Source organism: Brachyistius frenatus, unplaced genomic scaffold, assembly GCF_029030835.1.
Source record: "Brachyistius frenatus isolate BFR_SWC_R1_liver_20210118 unplaced genomic scaffold, ASM2903083v1 Contig_14, whole genome shotgun sequence".
In the NCBI taxonomy this organism is placed as follows: Eukaryota; Metazoa; Chordata; class Actinopteri; family Embiotocidae; genus Brachyistius; species Brachyistius frenatus.
In genome coordinates this window covers 4026171-4050678 of record NW_027210613.1, presented here as the reverse complement: position 1 = coordinate 4050678, position 24508 = coordinate 4026171, and the positions used below count along the sequence as shown (strand labels likewise).

The following is a 24508-nucleotide window of genomic DNA, read 5'->3' as shown; positions in this document are numbered from 1 at the left end:
CCGTGTAGAGGCTCTTATAATCAATCACGTGAGTGTCCTATTCAATACTTTATTAACATGGCCACTTGCACGCGTGCACACACACACACGCACACACACACACACACACACACACACACACACACACACACACACACACACACACACACACACACACACACACACACACACACACACACACGCACACACACACGCACACACACACACACACACACACACACACACACACACACACACACACACACACACACACACACACACACACACTGAGAGCACATAAGACAGAATTGATGGTGACTCCAGAAATAGTATCTTGAGGATCATCACCTCAACCAGTCAGGCCTCATGACTCAAACGTTCCCGCCCCTGCCTCCCCTGCTTTTCTCTGTGTCTTTTGCTCTTTGCTCTCTCCTCTCTTCCTCACCCATGTTCTCCATCTCTCGCGGGATGGTGACTCACCAACACACTGACTGTCTGAATCCCAATTTGAACAGTTGCAGGGATGAGAGGGCAGTGAGGCCATCATAGACACTGAATTAGATCACTGTTCACATTATGGTTTCCTGTCTGTGGGAGGCAGTTTGTAGTGGCTTTAATCAATCTTGTTTCAGGGTAACACAGTGAAGCCAAATGGCTAAATGGAAGTGAGGAGACTGTCTTTCCAAGACAGAAAGTCAGTTTTCTCTCTACCAGGACTGAAGCAGCTCAAGACAAGGGACCAGTTTCAAACTAAGGCTCTGAGGATGATTGCAAGATTTTGATTCGATGTCTAAATGTACCTGTTGCACGAATATTACCAATGTAAAAGCGAAGTTTAACTTAACACTCGCTAAAAAATTCACAAATTCCATTGCCACAAAAGGTATTATCACAGTTCAAACATTTTTGATTTGGATTTGTTTTTGCTAAATTAGGTTAGTTATTCCATATTGAAGTGACAAAGTTAGAAACAGGAAGAAAACTGCCTACTGTATTTTTTTGTTTTTATTTTCTGGTAGCAGATACATATAAATAAACAAATATATGTTTGACATATCAACAATATAATGAAGAATTATGATATGGAAAAAAATAAAGACTGAAAAAATAAGACTTTCAAACTATATTCATGATATAATTTATCTTATGATTCAGACACATACAGTGATACACATAGGATACTGTATTATACTCACTTAAAAAGTTAATTTTGCTTTGGAAAATACACAGACGTACCATACAAAACCATCTTTAAAAACAAGCTGCAAGCATGTTAAAAATAAATATAGAGTTTGGACTCAAACATTTAATGCATAAGTGTATTTTAATTTCCCAGCATCACTCACTACAGTGCTCACAAACAGTATAGCAACCCAACAGGTATCAATAGGTCCTAATGTAAAATAAGGATATATTTCAATAGAGTTTATTTAGTTTCTGTTTCAACGATGATAGTTATGTGTAATGTTTTGATGACATTTTTGTATTATTCAGCTGCCCGCCATTCAAAATATTACTTACTTGCTCAGCACTGTAAAGTTGCTTCTTTTAAGTGCAGCTTCTATGAGACCATCTAGAACAGTATCTGTGATTGCAGTGAACTACTTTTTAACTTTCTGTGAATTTTCTCTGCCACTGTAATTACTTTTAGATTGTACTATTTTCCACATTGCTCATTTTCTCTTTCCTTACTAATCATTCTCTTGTCTGCTTTTGTCGCTGTTCTCTTTATCATCCTCCTCTCCTTTCTCTCCATTTGTTGTGGCATCTTTGCTACTAGCTGAGTTTTCCTCCTCCACATCCAGCTCTGCTTCACTTTCCCCCTCATCGTCTTCTCCACTGACCTCTCCATTCACCCTGTTCTCTTCTTCATGCGAATCTTTGGTTGCTCCCCCTTTTGTTCTGCTCACATCTTCATCCTGGTTACTGTTGCTACTGCTACTTCGACTGTTATCGTTCTCTTTTGTCTCGTTATCTGACTGGATCTTCCCTGGTTCGTTGCCGTTCTCCGTCTTTTTCTGTCCCTCCCCCGTGTCTACATCATTAATGTGCTCCATACTGCTCTTCTCCCCCTTACCACTGCCTTTATCTCGCTTCTCTTCTTCAATATTTTTGTCGGGCTTCTTTTCACCCTCAATAGGTGTATGGTTTCCATCCTCTCTCTCTTTACTGTCTTGCGTCTTATCACTGTTAGTGCTGCTAGATCCCTGCTCCTCACTCTTAACCTCCTCCTTACTGTCCTCTGTGACCTCCCTCTTCACTTCTTCTTGTACCTCCGCCTCCTTCACCTCATTTGCTGCAGTTGCTTCTCCTTCTTTTCCATCATTTTGCTCATCGGTTTCCTTCTGCCCTTCTCCCTCTGTTTCACTGTTTGTCCCCTGGTTTTCCTTTTTGTCTTCTTTGCTTGTGGAAGCATCTTCTTCTGTGGTGTTTTCAGAAGCAACCGCCTCTTTCTCTCCGGCCTGTTGGCCTTTGTTCTCCTCTGTGGCTTTTGCATCTCCAGTGTCAAGTTTCTGCAATGCAGGACCAATACCACAGAGACATTATAGCTCTAAATAGTTGAACAGGCACACAGAATAATTGGATTGTTTACAAAAGTTCGGTCTGTGAAAAACACTTTTCTGAAAGAGAGCGGCAGTGCTGTTGGTGCTAGTGAGGCATCAGCATGTACAAATCAAGAGGGGCTGTACTTTTTCCTAAGACCCTTTTTAAGGCATGAAAATCAATAAGCAACAAGTAGTGTAGAAACAACAGGCATTTGAGCCTCCAAATGCCCCAGGGCTATACAGCTACTTTTCAAATAATAGGTATTAATGAATGTGTAATTACAAGCTAAATACATAATTGCATAGTTCTGCAATTGTATAGAATTAATTGGCTAATCAAACTAATTGTTCACATCACACCTGGGTGTCATTTATATGAGCTCTGTCTGAAAGAATTCATGAAATAACACAGTCAATGAATATAAATATAATCTGTGTGTATATATATATATATATACATATATAATATTTATCTGGTAGAAAAAGAAAAAGAATCACATGCAACAAAGAATGAACCCACAACATTGCGACTCATTAAACTGAACGTACACCTACATCTCTATTCAATGATGTCTTTTTTTTTTTAATGTTTATACCTCTTCAGCCAGCTGGTCCTGTTTTTTTTTGCCATTAGCGTTTCCATCATCAGCCTTTGATTCCAGCTCATCTGGGGACAGAAAGGTATTTTAACTGAGCAAATAAGTCAGACAGTAAGTGCGACTGATTTCACGGAAAGGTGTCTGATTCTTTAAAAAAAAAAATGTTAAAGCAAATTTCGATGTGATATTATGACATATAGAAAACCCCGCATCCCATCCTCATTTGTGATATTATGTCCTGAATGGGCTTTTTGGGCTCAGTATAATATACAGTAAAGGTGCTGGTATCTTGGTGCAAATCCAATAAAATGACTCTATCTCACACTGGTGGAAGTAGACTTGACTTTTTGGGGCAAAATCAGACAAAAGAAAAATGAATGTCAATAGTGGCAAGTGGAATTCAGTTTTAAGGCTTCACAATGCAAAATATATTGTCGCAAAACATATATATATTGCAAATACAATTAATTTGTGTCACCCAGATGAATATTACGTCACTTCTGCTGTGTGAAAGCTCACCCCTTTTTTCTTTTTTTTTGTCATGTGATTTTTCAGCTTAAGTGTTCCTTTATGTGCTCACTGCTCAGCTATTCAAAATCCTGAAACCTAAATTTCCCAGTCATAGCAAATTAATTCAATTCAGAAATCCATAAAATCTGTCCTATAAATAAGGGAGCTTTTATTCATCCTCCAGTGAGAGACTTGTTGAAATGATCCAGCTTTCATCCAGCAGCTGTGCAGTCAGGCTTGGACAAACACAGCACAAGAGGGACACCTGGTGGTGAAGAGGAACACCGCCCGAGACTGTTCATGGAAGTAAACAACTTCCCCCAGACAATGATCGTGTGCCAGAGAGCCAGTAAACACTTTACACGCTCATTCAGTGATCTAAATGTCAAACTGGATCACTAACATCTTCCTCATCATTGTTATTATCACCACTGCAGTAATCATCCCAATCATCACGACAGGTAAGGTAGACTCTGTTCTACCTAGACCTTTTAGGAAGTACACAGTTCCATTAGAGATTCACACCGCCAGTGCAAAGATTATTCTGCCTGAGGCACAATGTGCACGACAAACTTAAAACTACCAGATTGGTGGCACAAAAATACAAGAAAAACACTCGACCACTTGACCCCTAATAATTGTCCTCAAGATTAGTATCCATCTGTAAGAACATGTCTTTCAGATGCCCGCAGAGGAAACATCTGTCATCATTCAGTGTGTAAACAACTGCACCGTCCCGGCACTTAAATGAAGACATCATAGTGCAGCTCAATACCAGCTACACTCATTTCTATTGAAGCAATCAGCTCAGCAAAGCAGGTTTGTTGGAGTGCAAAATAAATATGGGGCTTTTTTCCGTTTCCATGCGAGCATATGCATCAAAGGCCTTGGAGTAATTAACCCTAAACATCATAAGAGGAATACAACTATACGCTCTGATAAACAACATAATTACACACTTGTTTTGAAACACTGGATGAGACTGAAATTTCCAATCAGAAATAAGCAGCAAGAGTGAGGAAAAAAACACAACAGTGTAATTAAAGCCTTTAATATCAGTTTCCCTTTCTACACATACCAGTTAAAGAAGAAAAATGACTCGGGTAGAGATTAGAAGAGTTTATGGAGACATTTAATGCATTTCAAATGCAAAACTGATTGAAGTTTAGCCATGGTGGGAGATGAAACGTTATGGTAATAATAACGGACCTCTTTAAGAATATTTTATGGAAATCACCCGCATTCATTAACAGTGAGGGCCGGACGATTGAGTGTAAGCAGTAAGCAGTGGATGAGCTGCTTCGACTCTAAACATTTTAACGTGATTTGAGGATGAGGCAGCAGCTCGTGAAAATGCTAAATCAAATTTAATACAATATTTAGAATCTCCTCTTCTTGCTCTTCATTAAATCCAGTAGATTTGGGTTCTGGCAGTGCAAATGTTTGGACAGTTTTGTGTGTGTGTGCAAAATGTGTGTCTTGACTTTTTTTTTCATAATCAGGCTAACACACACATACTCCTTCTCACACTACTGGCACAAACACAGACAGAGCACACCCATGTTTCAGCATTAAAGCTCCATCTCATCCATCAGTATGAGGTAAAACAAGGATGCAACTGTAAGTGGGTATAATTACTCATATAAATGGCTCTTTCTGCCATCATCTTGGAAGGTAAAGTAATAAATGACTGTTGTTCTGGAGAAATGTAATAAAACACAACTGAAGATGAAGTGATAGCCTGGATGGATAATCTCCCACTCTTCAACTTCATCTTTGTTTATACACCAATACATTATTCTGCCTTACTGCTGCAACATTTTTGCTCAGATCAACCCAGAACCAGAACAACATTGTCAAATACCCACCATAGTAGATCTTTTTTGTATTTCATGTTCCGGCGTAAGGTACACTAACAGGTGTATCTTTTTACTTATGTAAGGGATTGCTGCAATTTTCTCTTGCAGAAGTTATAGCAATGGTTTTAAGCTTTGCGGGGAGTTGGACATGTGAACAAACCTTTTCTTTTTGCTGAAAAGAATAAAAGAGCTACACTCTAATGTTGTTAGATGATGTTTAAAAGCTTCTCCACTCCTCCAGGAAGCCCTCTTGAGTTAAAGCCATTCAGCGCAATCAAGCTCTTGACTCTGCAGGACATCTGTAATAGGCCAGGGGAAGAATTTTTTTTTTCACTGCAAATGGAACCACAAATAGTTTCATAGAGGATGTATGTGTGCTTTTGTGAAATCGCAATGCTGCAAATAATTTACTCAGATTTCTAGGATCAGTAAATGTTCTCAGTGGTATGAAACTTGCCTTGCGTTGACAAGTTATTGTGAGTTTGTAATTTAAAAGGAGTGATGGAAATCAAAAAAATAAATCAGAACAACTAAAATGGAATATAATAGGAACAAATGCCCTTTACCTCTTTTGATTTGTTTTAGTTTTTCCAATGGATTCCTTAGAAAGGAAAGAAATAGTGAACAAAATCAAGCCTCTCAAGCCTAATAGGATACACATGTTTTATTACATCCTCTTTGTTGCTGATATTCATCACGAGACACTCAGGCATAATAATCCCTGACAGGCCGGTGTCTGCTTTCCAAGCATACTGGAAAGATGTGTTCTTGGAAATGCTGTGAAGTCAATGGTCTATGTTGCTGTGTAGCTTCACAGGAGCAGACTCTCTACCATCAAAGGAACTTCTCAGAAAGCATTACCAAAATGGCAGAGGTTGTAATTTTAAATCATAGCACAGCTCCGCTTTGCACAGTATTGTATGCTCATAAACCGGAGCACAGACCAATTGTCGACATGACCTCCACACGCCCATTCTACTTTCAGTGCAATAGTTCTACTGCAGATGTTGAACCAAACTATTGTACCATTATGTACTAAACCAAATTTCCAAAGCACAACTTCCCACTGCAGATCTCAACAACTTTTCTACATAACATAAAATTCACCAATTTAACCATGCAATAGCCTCAGTAAGAAGAAATAATAACAGCATAAGGCTTTTTCAAAATCAAAGAATACAACTCCATCTCTTGCCAGAAAAAGCACCACTTGGTGACTAAAATACTAACTCTAACTCATCTTCTACATTAAAAGGTTAATCTGAAGCTATCAACGTGAGTCGTATAATACGCATGGCCGTTTACTAAAGTCGTCTAGACATGAGAAGAGGATGTCACGTGATGGAAGTCATGTGACAAACATCACTCGACAAAGGTAAAGAGAAGAAGTACCAAAGGCTGCCGCAGTCTGCCTAAGGAGACAAGAGGGGTGGCTTGATAGTGTAAGTCATGGACTTAAAACTAGGATGAGGTTTTTTTTTTTTATTACTATATCTAAGGTTTAGTTTTTTTTATAACGCTAACCACTTAGGTTTCCACATGGTTTTTGACTGATGTGTCTGACGGTTTGCTCTTTTGGACTTTGTAGTCATTTCAAAATTTCACTCATTCTGCTTGCAAAAGATCTGTGACTGACGAATCAGAATTGGAAAGTTTCAAGCCAACATTAGCATTGTACTATGTTGGCGGTGAGCTGGGCAACCAACTTTATTTCTGAAATATTTAAATGATTAAAAGCAAATTTTTCCATCATTTTAATGTTATCTACAACTGTTGTTTGTAAAAAATAAAAATAAAAAAATAAATAAAAAAGACAAGAAATGACAAGCACTTGTAAGGCCGGTCAGCCAGACTATTGTCGACCATCAGGTGACGTCTCGCAGACCACCGTTTGCTAATCACTACTGTACTGGATTACATGAACTCTCAGATCTTGAAATACTACTTAATGTGCCTAAATAACTCCACACATCACTTCTTGTATAGCACCATACAGTACAGTACATTGCTCATTTACAGCCACTGGAATTAACCCACTCAGCAAATGCTTGAGTTATAGCAGGGTATAAAACAACATGGGCAGTGACTCTGAATTGCAATTATGAAATGTTGCCACTCAGCAAGTGTACTCCAGTCACTGACCAGGGTCCTGTTAAAACATTTAATAACTGCATGTGGCCAGCTACCGCGAGAGACACCCAGTTGGTGTTGAGTTTATAGTGATGTGACACAGAAAAACAATCCGGCTGCTCAGTATAAAACATTAAAAGCTGATGACTAGACACTTTGTATCACTCTCATGCATACATACAGTATATGTTCATGTAATTTACAGGTTTATAAGGCGGAAGATCATACAGCATATGGCATACAGAGAATTATTAGATGTATAGGGTTGATAAAATCCCCTTGCTCTTTTATTCTGTAATGTAATATAAACACAATTTGATGTTTGTAAGGATTTGTAAATACTAAATTTGTGACTGAAATATGACCTCATAAATTCCATTAAAGGGGCACAAACACCAACAACACCAGATTCAGTTCACTTGTCATTAGGAGTACTCCTTTAGGCTAACTGTGAAGTACATTTTAAAATCCCCTCTGTAGCTGTGGAAAAAGCTTTTTCTCAAAGACATGCTATTTGAATTATGAGAATTGTAGGACCCAACTGTTTTGGAGTTTGACCCACACTGGGACCTAAACGTCAAAATATCTTGGCCTCTGTTGCAACAATTTTGACCTATATTTTTTTTAAATGCAATGTCTCTTCTGAGTCCCACAGCTCTACGGGAATGCAAATCACTGGAGTATCCCTTGAAAGGTTATGGCATATATTTTTTTCCCGATACATCTTGAATGCACTAAAAACAGATACACTGATCTTTTTATTCTGAATGTGCAGGCCATCTCCACTATGACATTTATTATGTAAAGTATTACTGTTCTATATCCTTTACATTAAGGTTTTTTTTTTTTTCACAATTGCATCTGAATAAATAGATACCAAGCACTTTATCTGGAGTGAACTTTTTCAATAGAGAAAATTCCTCATATCTACTGTGTGCAGCCCTCCGCTTAGATAGCTTTGACATTAAATCAAAGGAAAAGCTCTGCTTAACAATGTTGCAGTCAGACAGGCAGAGTAATATTTATAAAGGTCATGGCTTCTGTTACATTTTTAAATAATTCATAGAGCTTGTTCTCGCTCACTTGTCTCACAGTTGCCGGAAATCTTACCTCCCAGTATCTTCATTATTTGAAAGTTTTAATCTGAATAGCTTAGGTCTAATCAATGCAATATAAGCAGATATTAAAATCAGACTTTTTTTCTTCTCAGCACCAAATAAATAAACATGACAGCATGCCCTAAACTGCAACTATCTTATATAAAAATGTTCTTAAGTCACTGAATATTGTTGGGTATTTAATGATTAAAACATTACTCATTGACCATCACAATTCTGCATTGTGCTGAAAGTGAGTGATTCACATCTTTTGTAAAACGCTTTCATGTTATATTTAGTCTTGAAATTCAACAAGACCAGAGGTTGTTTGTTCCTCGCCTCATATGCGACCAACAGGAGTGTTTCCAAGTGGCAACCCACCGTGACGTCACCCATCGGATTGTGAACTGCTGTTTTTAAGGCTCAAGTCTGGAACTCTGGTTGTCGGCACCTTGGGTTTTTGGAGCAAGAAGTGACCACATATGGACGAGCAGGGGAGGAGCAAGGATACTATTTGTGCTCATCTATCTCCAAAACTGACCGCATCCAAGGCATGTCAATCAATTAAGGCTTTGAGGCCCAATATCTAATGAATTATGGAATTATTTTCAGAGTGACTGGCAGAGCACTAATCACTTCAGGGTGTTTTTGTAGATAGCCCCCAGCAGCCCTCAGTGGTATTGCACTTGAAGGCACTTCGGCATCGGCTTCTCTTTTCAGACCCGCAGACTACTCCCATATTTAATTAGCGCCCCAGGTTAGGTTTAGGCCCAAAATCCACTTGGTTAGGATAAGAGAAAGATAACAGTTTGGGTTGTGCATTATAGTTTCTACTGTATTTCCTTAAAGTTATACAACCTTAATCGTCATGGCAACAGTATATGTGGGTTTAAAAAAACGGTCTCAGCTGAACCCAAGTCTGCTAACGTTTCCAACCATCCACCCAAATCATATTATGACTTACATTATGTAGACGTCATCTGAACTGCCTCACTTCTCTGGAACACCAGATTGGCAATACTTATACGATTTATTCGTTTTCGGAGAACAGTCTATCTAATTTACATTATTTGGACTAAAACTGGCTAAAGATAGAAATGCATAACATTTGAACATGTATGTTTGACTGCATTATAACTGACAGCAATGGACACAGCAACTTCCTAAGCCCAACACTAACACATGATGTAAACTTCAGATATCCACAAATGTCAGTTATTTACCCTTGCCATTTAGGTTGTATGTCAAAGCTGTTTCAGTGTCTGGGGCTGATACAAACCGCACACAGGCTGATGCTCCTATCACAACTACTCAGATGTGCGTCTACTGAGCTCAACGTCAAAAAAAAAAAAGATTTTAAAACACGCAAAACAGACTAGATTAGAAGTGACAGACGTGAAGAATATTTGTGTCATTGAAAGTGTCACACATTACCCTAACCCTATATTTTGTATGTCTCAGCCAGTAGTGTTGTATGTCACAGCTGAAACACTTGTTAACAGATTAATGTGACAGATTAGTACAGCTACCCTGCTCTTTAATCCAGTAATCCTGCATCAAAGGGTCATGAAGAACCTTTTTTTTTCCTGCTGTAGTGAAAAGAGGGAGATGAAAGCAAGGGGAGAATGAACGAGGGATAGACAAGGATGGCCGTGTTTCTGAAATATGACATACGAGCGTGTGCACAAATGCACATAAAAACCGGCATGCACATACTGTAATACACACGTAAATACTTTAAACGTAGTGCTCACAAACTACACTTTCTGCGAACTTTGCAAGGGAAAAAAAAAAAAAAGTTCTTTAAGAGTTGCCATCTCTCATCCTTCGCTGCTTAGCCTCTTTTTTTTTTTTTTTTTTTTTGACACGGGCACACGATTTAAGACACACAGCCTCTCTTTGTGTACATGTCTCCTGCCTCCCAATGCTGTTTGGAACCCTATTTCACTCTGACAGGCATTATAGATACATATGCTAACAGGGCTAATTCCCCAAGGCAGCATCACATTTTATGACACCAGAGGCAGAAGGGCTGATCTGGCTTGTCGGCTTGGCCGAATGCAAAGGTACGGATAAACACACACACACACACACACACACACGCACGCACACACACACGCACACACGCACGCGCGCGCGCACACGCACACGCACGAATCTTTATTTCTCTCACATTCAACCTGCAAATAATACAAAGAATGTTTTAATTTAGATTTTTTTGAAACTGACTTTAAATGAAAGTCCCTTCAAGAATGTGCATCCTTCATGTAACATAAATTGAACTGGCTCCTGCTCCATTCAAAAATGGAGCCTAGTACATGAAAAGGAGGCAGGCGGCTATTCAGAACATGAGGTTTTGTGTAAAGTGGATGCCCTTGAGGTTTCAACACAAGCACTGACAGACTTATCTGGGATATTTGGAACTCACCATCTTTAAACGTCTATATGTAAAACAAAAGACATGGAGAAATGTATTGAAGTACTGAGGCTGCTCTGGAAGTGGACCAGTGCATTGCTGTTGTAAAATTTACTGCAAAATGTTACAGAGAGTAGAGATCCTGGAGCAGTCGTTTTTTTTTTTTCCCATATTGATTGGTTTTAGGATGCAAGCAATCCACCGTTTCCAAAAGATTTGCCATAGTATGGGAAAATACCACCAACTGCTCACCCCATTATGTGCACCTTTTCAAGTGCCCACAGAATAAAATATCTAATCAGCCAATCATGCGGCAGAAGCTCGATGTATTTAGGCATGTATTCGCGGTCAAGAACGTCTACTGGAGGTCAAACAAAGCATAAAAAAATAAGGAAAAATGGTAGTTTAAGTGACTTTGGACATGGCATGGTTGTTGGTGATAGACAGGCAAGTTTAAGTATTTCATAAACTAATGGTCTCTGGGATTTTCACGCACAACCGTCTCTATGGTTTATATAGAAAGGTGATGCTTCTCTTGGTAAAAAATGGCTTGTTGATGACAGAGGTGTGACGAGAAGGGCCACACTGGCTCAAACTATTAGAAAGGCAACAGTGACTCAAATAACCACTCGTTACATACAAAACTATGCAGAAGAACATCTCTGAATGGTTTCTTGAACATAACAATGAGTCCACTGGAATCAAATAGTCACCAGGTCTCAATCCAACAGAGCGCTGAATCAGCCTCACTTTTAGAACCCGGAAACTACGTCCACATTTATATACAGTGTATGGGACATACGTTAACAATATGCTGCATTACACTTACTCCATAAAATACTTGATGGCATAGAATAAATATAACTTGTCACTACCCACCTCTGGTTTTATATAGTATACGAGAGGGGCATGTACAGGACATGTAAAGATTCAGATAATCAATAGACTCCCCTTTTTCTATCTTTGCCTTTCCTCTCTCTCTCCTCTTGTGCATACCTTTCTGTCAGTCCTTCCTTCTTCAAGCACTAGGCTCTTTTGTTGATTTTCAGAGTAGCAGCAGTGGGCACAGGCAAGTAAAAATCTGCTTTGATGACTCTAAATGGAGAGATTATCCAAATGAAAGGCAATTATCCAAACCCCACCCATCCCCCTGCCCTTCAAAATCTCTGCGCTTTTTTTTCTTTCCACCCAGTGCTAATGCTCCATCATCTCAGGCCACTCGTCATATTCACTATTTGAGTCCACTTGTATTCCTCTTTCTTCCCTTCTCCTTCCTCATAATGTTCTTCTGCCTCCACCATCTCAACCTTTTATTCCCACCTCTTTAACCTTCTCTTTTATCTCCCCTCCTCCTATTTCCATCACCTATCCAAACACATATTTTTCTCGTTCTCCTTTATTCTTCTCCCTTTTCTCACTCCTGCTGCTTTTACTGCTTCTCTCCTCTCTTGTCAAGGGCGCCATTAATTGAATTGGTCACAAAGGCCCTTTAGGAAAGAGAACAGTGATAAACATCCTATTTCTATTTTGAGGTCAGCAACAACTGCTTATTGCTTCTGTACAAACAGAACATGAATGTGGTTTTAAAAGCAGAGGCTAACACAGATCGGATTGGACCAATAATTTAACTTAAAAGAGCTTCCGCAACATAGAACTATGTTGGGTGAAGCACAAGTCAGGGAGTGTGCCTTGTTGGTTAAGTCTTTTAAGCCAAATGTCTTTGTTATAGTGAGTTCAAATTCATTCTGTGACCTTTGCTGCATGACTTGTCGCACCTCCTCCCCCATGTCTTTGCTGTCACTCACCGCTGTGTTCACTCTAATGAAGCAGCAAAGTTTGAGGCTCTACAATACACCAGACAGAAACTGCTGGAGTTATCCTCAGTCTGGCTCCCAGCAGCTGATAGACAGTGAATAATGGGGACTGGCGTAGCGACACACACACACATGGACATACACACAAAAACTAACGTTCCTGTCAAAACACAGCCAGGACAGAACAGAGGGAGAATCTCAAGTTACGGGGTCATCGTTTGTCTTTTTTCTTCTCTCTCTATCCTCTGCTTGCCTGTCTCAGTGCCTTTCAGTCTGAACATCTCTCTCTCTTTCTCCCTTTTTCCTCTCTCACCAATACATTTATAATGACATGACACCTTCATAATAATCTTTTGTTTTTGTTCCAATGTTCCAGCGCATCTGAGGTCTGAAGTGTGGGTTTCATGCTGTGTTCTTTCCACAGCCTCTGCCAGTCAGACAACTTTTTGGCTGTGTTCCTTTTGGCACCAGAGTTGGATGTGTTTACCTCATACCCAGCCGGGGCAGGATTTCCCTCCGGAGGAAAAGAACACCAAAAACACCTCTGTGCTATTGTGAGTCAGCATACAAAGGGAATAGGAAAACTGTCCTCCAACTGAGGATCTAAATATCATCACAATGCTCAACTCAGCTGGTCGAGAAATGCTAATGGCTACAAAACTCATTTATTTTTGAGCAGCCGATGGGTAGCTATGACAGCTTATGTTTACTTTTCACAAGCCAAATATAAAAATACAATTTTTGCATTGATTTGTTTTGGGAAAGGCAATGAACAAAAATAGTACAAATGCCCTTTGTAAACTACCATATCTAACATTAAGACAATTCAGCACCATGGACAGAGACAGACTAACTGCAATACAGAGACTACATTACATGCAGATGTCCCGCTCTGTAACAAAACAAATACGTAAAATTGTGTGTCTTGTTAACATGACAGCATTTGGACAAGATTTTATAGGTCAGACAGGGAAGAGGGCATAAGAACGTGAAATGCTCTCAAAGCCATTCAAACAATCTTCTCTCGTGCCTCGTTTAGTTTTCCGAGCTGTCTGTCTGTTAATTTAATTTTTGGTCAATGTCACCCAAGGGGACCAATAATGCAGCATGGTTTTCTGTGCCTGGAATATAACATGCCACCCAATGTGATGCAGGTGATTTAGAGGGTGACATTACAGGATGCAAATGTGTACATGCGCGCACAGACACAAACAAATACGCACACACGCGTGTTCTTCAATCCTGTCTTTTGCTGCCAAATGCCAGATCCCCTCAACCACAGACACACATTCTCCACGCTTCTTTGGGCTTCTACTGTCAACTCTCCTGCCAGAGGAGAAAACAGGCAGCATCTATCAGGAGTCACAAGATGACGTCATGTGGTTCATACCAGAGAAAAAGTCGCAATAAGGCCAGCAGCAGTCTGCAGAAAAATCTATATTACTTTTAATGTAAAATACAATAAATAAAGTAGACAACTTTTTTTTTTAATTTTCTTAACACAATAATGAAAAACAGCTGTTGAGGTCCTGAGTGGGAAAAAAACAACCTCTAAATGTTGAGAAGAATGGCACCATTGGGGACAAAAGGAACAACTGAGGCAAAGTTTCTGGAGGACATAATAATATACTGATCACAAGCCCAGAAGATGACGTAATGTGTTTCTTGCAATAATGGTAAGTGTCATCATGCTAGACCTGCTTTCAATATTTCATGGTGTATCCTTTGCAGAGCAACAGTGCCACTATGTGGGCATTTAAAAGTGGAGCAGGTTGCAGAGGATGGCAAATACTACACATTACATCCTATACCTCATCATGTCAACAGTACATAAGCCCTCTTTGAGAAACATGAAATGATATGCAGACATGAAGAGGCAGGGTTGTAATTACTTTAGGATATTGCAAGTGTATAAAATAAATACTGATTACAGAGACTACTGATGATAAAGAATTGAATTACAGGAGGTAATTGTTGCAGCCACAACTCACCCTAATGTTTGACTAATTTCTCAAATATCCTTAAGCAACCTGTCATCAGACTGAATATGGTACTGCTGACCTCCAAAGCTGCACCCATACTGTAACTGTAAAGCCACCATTATATCAGCAGGTGTAACTACATTTCACTCTTTTTCAAACTGATTTATTGATTGTTTGTATTACCGTTGTCCGATGTGCCGAGAGTCAAGCTTTGTCCACTCCTCCTCGTCGTGAGGGAGAGCAGTCTGGCCTGAGAGATCTCCCTTACAATGGAAGACAGGTGTTCCCTGTTGTTGCTGCTGTGGCTTGGAGGACAGGCCTTGGACTCTCCATCTCCACTATCACTGCACTGAAGCATAGACTTACTCTGCAGGTAGTGGAAGTCAAATTTTTGTCAGTAAGAAACTTGTGAAACTAAAGACCAACAATAAAGATGTATGCATGGAAACAGAAAACAGATTGTACATAATATTCTGAGACATCTTCCCAATAAATTGCATCTGTTGATCTAAAGCTCTTAGACTGGAATTTTGACATGAGTTTTACATGGTATATTTACACCAACGATTGTGGAAGTTAAAGGATGTTGGACAAACGATTTACTCACAAATTTAATTTCCTGTCTCCAACTGTGGGATTGTAAAATATCATCTAAATAATGAATGCAAAAGGGGCATGCAATTCTTACATTTTCACTTTGCTTTGAGAATCTGTAGATGGGCGGTAGTGAGTAAGCTTTCATTCTGCAAATAAAACGGACCAAAAAAATAATTGTACTTACTTAATTTGAACACTGATTCATCAACATGGGCACCAGATATAAGCCACTAATTACGACAACTTTTAAAACCCTTTATAGATATAATTATTCAAACAAAAATTGTTGCGCTATACCATTTTGGTAAATCAGATCAGTTCATAGTGAAACTAATAGAAAATATAATATTTTTTTAAAAAGGACAGAACAAAACCAAGGAACCGGGGGATGTAGCTTCCACGAGACTTAAAAAAAAAAAATACTAGCCCTGAAGGAGTGATTAGTTGTCACACTGCACATACAAACACAAACTGAACGGTCTCCAAGAAGCATCCCTTGAAGCCATAGTGTTCCATTTTTAACTTTCCACACAACTCTTTAGGAAGGACTTATAGGACTGACTGATACTAATACTGTGTATGATTTAATGCTGTCCCTGCTAAAATGAATACATAAATAGATGTTAAAGGTTTTATATGAATACGTGCGCACAAACTATACTGCTTCTTTTTTTTAATGTAGAATATACTTAGAAGCAACATTTCCAAATTCTCTGTTTGTGCACTTTTGTTTTTTTCATATCTCTATTGTAGGATTGATATGAGTGCAAATAAGAAATAAAAGAATTTTCAAAGGTAGCTGATAATGACATTATTTTGCATGTTGTAGAGTTGTATGGCAGAGGGCAAAAAGTAGGACAACCTCTTTGCAATGCCTTTCTGAATACAATCCAAAAATACATCCATTCTGTTCTGAAAGTGACTTAAATTGTTTTTTTTTTTTTTATATTTCAATAACAGCAACATAATCAAAACTGCAGATGTGTCAGTGATAAATGAAAGTCTGAATTTTCAATCAAGTTGTCAACCCTCACACAACATGTTAGTATAGTTTCCAAAGTGCAGGGCTTACCCTTTGACCCTCCTTGTCCCTCTGAGTTTGTTGAAGAGTAAGTCACTGTAGGGAAGCTTCTTAAACCTTTCTCTTCCCACAGCCACATAAAGCTGACCGCTCTCCAGCTGATTCCCATCCGTCACCTGGAGGCCTGCATAGGTGAAGAGACTAGAACACACAAAGAAACTCAGAAGCGTCGTGGTTTCCATCATGTATTCACACCACTACATCAGAACAAGACACACTTAAGTTGTTGAATGCTCTCCTAATCACCATATAATCATTACTGAGCTAATTGGAAGCATTAGGCACACCGTTTTTTTGTTGTTGTTTTTTTTACCAATAAACAAGAGAAAATATATTCAAAAACACATTTGTTGAGGAATAATTAATGCATTTGTGTTAAATCCATGCAAGTTTATGCATTAAAGTATAAAAAAAAAAAAAAAAAAAAAAAAAAAAAACGAGATCATCTGCTACAGTGTAATGGAAGAACATGTGGTGTAAGTCTGAAGTTAATAAATATAGACAGAGTTCATATCAAAAAGTGTGGAAACAAATACAGTCTATATGTGCATTTAAAACAAAAGTGATACCATCGCACTCCACCCAGGACTCTCAAACCCATCTTCTCTGTGATCATTTCTAGTATTCTGTCGAACTGGGCCAGCATCCTCTGGTGGATCAGCAGCCTCATTGCAGGGTTTAACACGTCACCATTGGCTACCACACTGAGTAAAGAAAAGAAGAAAACACACTTGGTTGAAGTAAACATTGACAAAGACTTGATTCCCTTGCCAAGTATGCAAATTCCTCTGAGTTCGGGAATCCTTGACATTATCTTCCACGTGTAAAAAAAAATCAAAACCAGGGTTGACGCTGACTTGTATATAGTATCATACACAAATGCAGAGATGAATTAAGACATATTTGCAAATGAATTTGAAAACTCAGCAGACAAAATCATTCGGTGTGACAAAACAATGAAAGATGTGAGTGTGAAACAAGAGAAAATTGAGCTTACAATATTGTGCAAGGCTCTTTGATGGGTTTCAGGAATCGAGCTGACACCATGATCCTATTAAGTGGTGGCAGTTTGGCCTGAAAAAGGGGGATAAGATACAGTCAAAAAAAAATCGGCAAGTACATATGTCAAACATTCAGTAACATCCTTTGAAATAATCTGTTCTGGGTTATGAAGGTCGAAGCAGATGTAAAAATTGGAGTCTCATTTCTGTATTGTGATAACAGGAAATGCAGGACTCTTCTGAAAGCTTGTTAGCAGATCAGCGCATCCACATGGGATCTGAGGACAGCTGGAGGCTCAGAACAACAGAGCTTTATGAACTTTAGGGAGTTTTGCTTTAGGGACCAACTCTAACGCCACAGTTTAATCCAGTTGGCACGGGCAACATTTAAGTTAACTCTGGAGCCTAAATGTAGCTGTCCATGCAGGACAGTCAGCAGGGATCATAAAGTACAACCTGAAGACCCAGAGCTGCTTGGAGAACCAGAACCACGGGGAGCAACAGTTTTGAGGGAGCATTAAGTGCATATTGTAGGCAATATTTCATACCTTTAAAAAATATCTCTTATCTTTAGTACTGTTTTCAGCAAACCAAGGCTCAAAACAAAGATTGCGTGACATCAAAAGCTTCTACCCCGAAAGAAAAACGCCTTTTGTACACGTTAAAAGAATCTGTCTCTGATCTCTGTGACAGCAAAAGAAAGAGCCCTCTGTGATCCTTTAAAGTCTCAGAGCTCTGCAGGTCGTGTCCCATAACACCTGTAACCCACTGTGATTTGGGTCCTATGAGAGAACGAGATAAGGGAGGAGGTGTATTGACAGTCTTCTGGGGTCTATGAGTGCAACCTGGCAAAGGGGGTGCGAGGGACAGAAGTACAAGTAAAAAAAAAAAAAGACAAAAGAATGATTTCAAAAACAAAGAGTGGGACATGTTTCGAGGTATAGCAGGCCAGTACACATACACATCACATTAAATACTACAAAGTGTTATTTTGTCCCTTCTATTTGAATGAACTGAGTTGACAAAATATTAGGAACACTTTTCAGTAAAACCCTGTGCAGTTCAACAGGACAGTCTCCAAAATCACCATTAAAATAAATTTGCACTTCTCTCAATCAGACAGAATAACTATTGAACATTATAATCCTCTTGAAGGCAGGATATATGGCTCGTTTTTTTTTTAATTAGAATGTATGCTTCACATGTCAGTGGTTTGAATGTTATGAATACATATAGTTATGACAACATAGTGTACTACAAAACCACAGAGACAGACACTACCCACCTGGCTAGTAACCAATCCACGCCAGGAACAAACAGAAACAAGCAAGGCAAATTAGTATGAATCAGTCTCTACGGAGCGATCAGACGCACACGTTTTGTTTTTCCTATTGGCAGTTATTTTTTTATTAGCACCTTATCTTTCATTGTACAGCAAGCAAAAAGTCCCCTCCGGCTTGTTTTAGTGTGCTTATACACATTCCACTTGGCAACGAGCAAGTGAAGGGAAACACCGTGTACTTTTAAAAGCAGCTTATACTCTTCACTACATCTCACGCCCTCTCGAGTCCATCTAGAGTGTGCACATGCCACATGCAGTTAAATCAAGTCAGAATTTATGACTTTTTTGTACAACAGGGTGCTGCGTCTTAACTGGTGCTAGAAATCACTATGAGCAAAATTCATCTCAATTAAACAAACTAACATTACTGTTTATTCAAAGCAGCAGGTCTGAGCGCTGCTTCCAGTGGGTAGTCTCAAATGCATCCAATCAAACATAGAGCAACAGAAAAAGCATATTTCAAGAAGAAAGGAAAATATAAGAGCATATTTATGGCAAGGACTGTTTTTAGAAGGAGGATCCAGAGCTGTGTTCAAAACAAACCGCAGTTAGAATTGTACATTTAAAGCAGTAACCTTAACTCTACATTAGTTCATCCTGTAATGCTCCAAAAATCAATAAGGACAACAAATTAACTTAGAAACCATCCAGCCCGTGAAGAGTTCTCAGCATTACTTGAGCCAATCAGGCAGGTTAAGTGTGTGTTTGTGTGTGTGTGTGTGTGTGGGGGGGGTGTTCTTGTAAACTAAATTGGCTCTTTAAATGCTCGACATGCAGCAACAGCAGCAACAACAGGCCCTTAAGGTTATCTGTGATGACAACAGTTCTTGCTATCATTCATGAGGCAAAAGTCGAACACAAAGAGTATCAGTGTACGCTGGCAAAAGACCGGAGCACCCTATTATTTTCTCTGATTACAATTAGCATGTCAAAGTTTTTGTTGTTGTTTTTTGACATATTGCCCCCATAACAATGTAGATTAAGTTATTAAGGTTTGGTGTATTGGGTACTATTACACGTGTTAAATTTGACCATTAAACAAATTGCAGGTTCTCTTCATGTGGAAAGAGGACCTGCAGTTGACTTTCAAAATACATGAGCCAGTGAGCTGCCTGACTTTAAGCTGTTCTTGCTTTGGCTGTGACTTCATACCTGGTGATTAAAGATGCATAGAAAGGAGGGATGATTATGATCCATAAATCAATAATGCATGGCCACTGAGACAACAACAAAGTGTTTCTTCACAGAGAACAACACAGGAGGAATACTAAACATTACACCTTGCTTAAAAGTTCTTTATAAAATCTTTACACTGTGGGTGTTCCCAAATCATCATGTATTGTGTATTTAGTGGCCGTTTCAAACGTTGAAAACTTGGATGAAGGACGAGTGTTGTGGTTGAAGTCCTACCTCAAAAACAGAGCCAGTGAAAGGTTTCATTAATGTCTTAAAATAAAGCTAAAGTAATGCATGAAAACAAAAGCAATTTAAATACACATTGCAACATGGTTCCTAAATCAAAGAGATTATTTTACGTTTAAAAAATGCAGAGTTAGGACTTTCACTGTGGCTGCCATGTTTTCATTAAAGAGGTAATGATTTAGAAGGCCGACTGCATTTGTGTCAGGCTCCTACGACTACTGACAGCACGGTACAATCCCACTTAAATCAGGCAAGAGTAGCTGGACTTCTCACTGTATTACCAAAGTGAGAGTGGAAGCTGACAGCCTTCACTAACAAGAGTATGTGTGAGGCTGCACCCCTCGACTGTCTGGATTATCAACAATGTTAAATGTGTAATCTATAGTGCAGTGGTGATCATTATGAATTCTTTCTAACAGCATGGCCGCTTGTTTGAATTGGATGGATTCACAAACCGTTTGCTGTGCTGCACCCCACAGTCACATTAAGATTTGAGCCTAAATGTTTTACCACATTCAACAGAAACTTGCCTTTCCCTACTAACTTAACACATTATTGACTCTCTGACAGGACACTTGCTTACGTCAGCAACACTTTTGCCTTACCTGTATTGGAAGAGTCTGCATCATCCTCTTCTTTCTGGAGCCAATCTGTAGGTAACTGCAAACAAAGCATAAAGTGAAGTAAGCCGGAGTTAATCATACATTCTACTGTAATGCACAACTTATTATTGTACCAAAAATATGCAAATGTATTTATTGTAAGAAAACATTTAGATGGTGAATTATTTGTGCATTTTTCATCTCTTGCAACAGCACTGATTTTCCACCCAATTCCTCCGAGTATTGAAGCAACAATGTGGTATGCTGTGAGAAGGACAATAGGATGATGCTGTGCAGCAGAAGGTACCCACATCATCCCCTGGATATTTACTGTAAACATACAGCAACATGGGGACGGTAAACAGATTTCACTTTCCAACTCAACTGCATCACTCACCACACTCTCACATTCAATTAAAAAGTGGAAACACAAATCTGATTATGTGTTTATTTTTAGGCCAGGGCAAAGCACCTCTACAGTACTGATCCCATTTTCCTCATGCTGGGACTCAGCACCGTTCGTAAAACTGTTGAGTCACATTAACTTCAAGACCATTTCTCAGTTAACAGGTCGCATGTTTAGTGCCTAATTTTATATAGGCTATATAAATAGACAACAGCAGGTTGGCCACATTGGCTGTGAAACCAAGTCAGTATATTTCAAAAGAGATTTTAATTACTTACAGTCACCACTATGAATTACAAGCATGGCCTCCTGCAAGGCAACGATTTAAGATAAATCTGCTAATCAACAGTTGGATGTAAAACAACGGTATTTACGGATATGTAAACATTCTCTTACGCTCATTGTGATATCAGATATGTATTGCCTGACCACACGTGAGTTTGTTCTTACTCTAGCTTTTTGAATCTCTCCTTCCCGGCAGCGACGTACTGCTCCCCACTCTGCAGACTCTCCAAGCAGTCCACTTTGTGACCTCCTCTCGGTGTGTAGATGTTTCTCACCGCTCCAAACGGGGCTTGTATACCGCCGGTCACCTCTCTCAGCAAAGTCTCAAAAGTGCACACCCTCTTCTGGTTTATCACTATCCGACGAGCCTCGTAGTACGGGTCACCGTTTCGGAACATGAAAAGGTTTTTCACCACGGGCTGCGACAGAAAGTTTGGCTTCTCCGAGCTCATCTTTACGCGTAAAACCGAGCTGGCGCGCGACGGAGAGATACGTTTGTTATAGTGACCGTACAACAGGTTGACCCCAATTGCCCCAGAAAGGCGTATAGGCCATTATAATGTCATTAGAGCTGGTCCATTCAGGCCAAATGTTAAAGGCTGAGTGGAACAACACAATACGGCACGCAGTTCGTCGATCAGCAGTTCAAGGGCAAAAGACTACCCATAGTACAGGAGGAGGTTACTGATTAAAAACGTGACCACATGCACAAAAGCGTCCCAGCGTTATGAACGCCAACTACCCATAATGTTTTGCAGGATCTATATCCGCTACAAAGGAAACAGTGCAACCGCCAACGCGTGTGCACTGCTACGCCGCAGGTGATGGTAATAGCCAAATGGGTGTGTGTAGTTCCCCCACTCTGCAGGCTGGGTATCAAGGGAGCTCATCTGTTGGGATGTATCTATGGGAACAAGCCGCTGTTATCTCGCCAATTACGCGGCACCTCACACCGTAATCACCAGGTAGTTATTCATTAACGGGATGAAAAACAAAAATGAATGAAAAATATTTCATAAAAAGCACAATCTCACTGTGCACGTGCACAAAGATGTGTGATGACAGAAAAGGAAATTAAGAGCAATGTGTAACAGTTACACGGGACGAAACTCTCCAACAACCAAGCGACAAAGTTAATTGGGCATCAAGAGACCAGGTGGAAACCTGCCTTTGCCGGTGACATCCTGAAAGTAGGACAAACAACATGTTTGTTTTGTGAACTATAATTGTTCTGCAACAACAGGGACATCTGAACTCTATATGCTCTTTTTCTGTCTAGTGTTTTCTGTGGAGGCTATCAGAAGCCAGAAGTCATAAACACCTGCTTAATTTGTTATTTTTAATACAAATCCCTGAGCATATGTGAACATATTTCCCCATTGGATGAAGTTTTATATCCGATTTTGCTTGTTTGTTTGTTGGTTCGTTCACAGTTGTGGCACAGTCTACGGTTTAATTTCTCTGAATTTTAAGGTTCTGCTGACATATTTTTGACAGAAACGGAACCCAATATTATGGTACCAGAGGGTTAATCATCATCAAACCTCTTCTTACTTCTTCCCCTCCTCCTTCACCTTCTTGTTGTCCTGACCTCGTTCATCATCAGCAGCAATCACTGCAGGATTATTGCTCTATATGGGGTCTATTGCGTGGAGGATGCAGGACAGTCAAGGACACAATAGGCTCGAACATAATATTTCGTTTTTTAAAGTATGTGGCCTAATATGTAATGCACAAGTTACATCCTAATACATATCGGGTTGTTTTGTAACCCAGCAGTAAGAGTTTCCAGCTGCACCCGCTTACAGTCAAGTACCACCATGGTGACATAGTACCCTTTACTGTGTGGATTAAGAACAAGCACATGGTAGATATACAGCATATACACATACATTGCAATTTATCTATCAAGAGAGGGCACTCTTGAGCCAATAAACCTACATGGGTGAATGAACATCAAATTATGGCAAGTGGAACAAACTCTTTTACACTAATGGACTGCATGTCCCTCTGGCAATTTGGATGTATTTTTTTTATTATTATTTTTTTTTTTGTTTAGTTTTCTTGTGTTTTAAATTGTTACGTTTGCACAATGTGTTTAAACATCCCAGAGGAGCAAGGCTATGAAGTAAGTTATTTTGTTCACAGTTCACTTCTGTAATTGAGCTTCTCAGGATAGTGATAAATTCTCAATTGGCTTTTCTGGAATAGAAAAACCAAAAGATGCGCACTGTTTGAGCTGTAGGAACATGTCTGATCATCTACAACGATGTTGTACATCCAGTCTTATGCAGTGCCTTTCTTTTACCAGTAGAGGGAAGTGTACACCAAATAACAGGTCACTTCTGAAGACACACACTTGAGGGGGTAGTTTTCTGCAGTGAAAAAGTTGCTTGCCATTGTTGAAGCTGTGAAGTTATACTTGACCACTGCATAATCACTGTTTACACACAAGTGTTGCCTGAGAACCAGCAGTATTTAATGCATTATTCTTATAACCAAAGAAGCTATAATAGTGTGAAACTTAGAACTGCACAATCTAGAGCATAGGGCCATCTACATTAATGTGTTTGCTATAAAATTCAAATATCCCATTCCTCGGGCCAAATCTAGTTTCCTGGTGCTGAAATTAAATGTAATAACTCCTTCCTCTCTTTAATGACATGCTTTGGCTTTTGGTGTACAAACCTACCCCCTCAGCACAATATCACTCACCTACTAATTCATTTTAACTCCTGGAGAGCCAAAAAGGTTTAAGCAAAATCCTCTGGCAGGTTTTTGAGTGTGTGCATGCAGTTTAATACAATGTCAAGTCAAAGCCCAAATCACATACTGTATTG

At 39.3% G+C, this 24508-nt stretch overlaps 1 protein-coding gene across 1 annotated transcript; it reads right to left on the bottom strand.

Moving 5' to 3' along the window:
• Window positions 1-1031: 1031 nt before the first annotated feature.
• On the bottom strand, window positions 1032-22401 carry LOC138617881 (doublecortin domain-containing protein 2-like). Its single transcript, XM_069693220.1, has 9 exons — window positions 21834-22401; window positions 20981-21035; window positions 17608-17684; window positions 17180-17314; window positions 16602-16751; window positions 15621-15675; window positions 15116-15299; window positions 3122-3192; window positions 1032-2492 (listed from the first exon to the last, which is right to left on the bottom strand). Exons 1-9 carry the CDS (start codon window positions 22118-22120, stop codon window positions 1671-1673), a joined length of 1836 nt encoding a protein of 611 aa, XP_069549321.1. The 5' UTR covers window positions 22121-22401; the 3' UTR covers window positions 1032-1670.
• Window positions 22402-24508: the final 2107 nt, after the last annotated feature.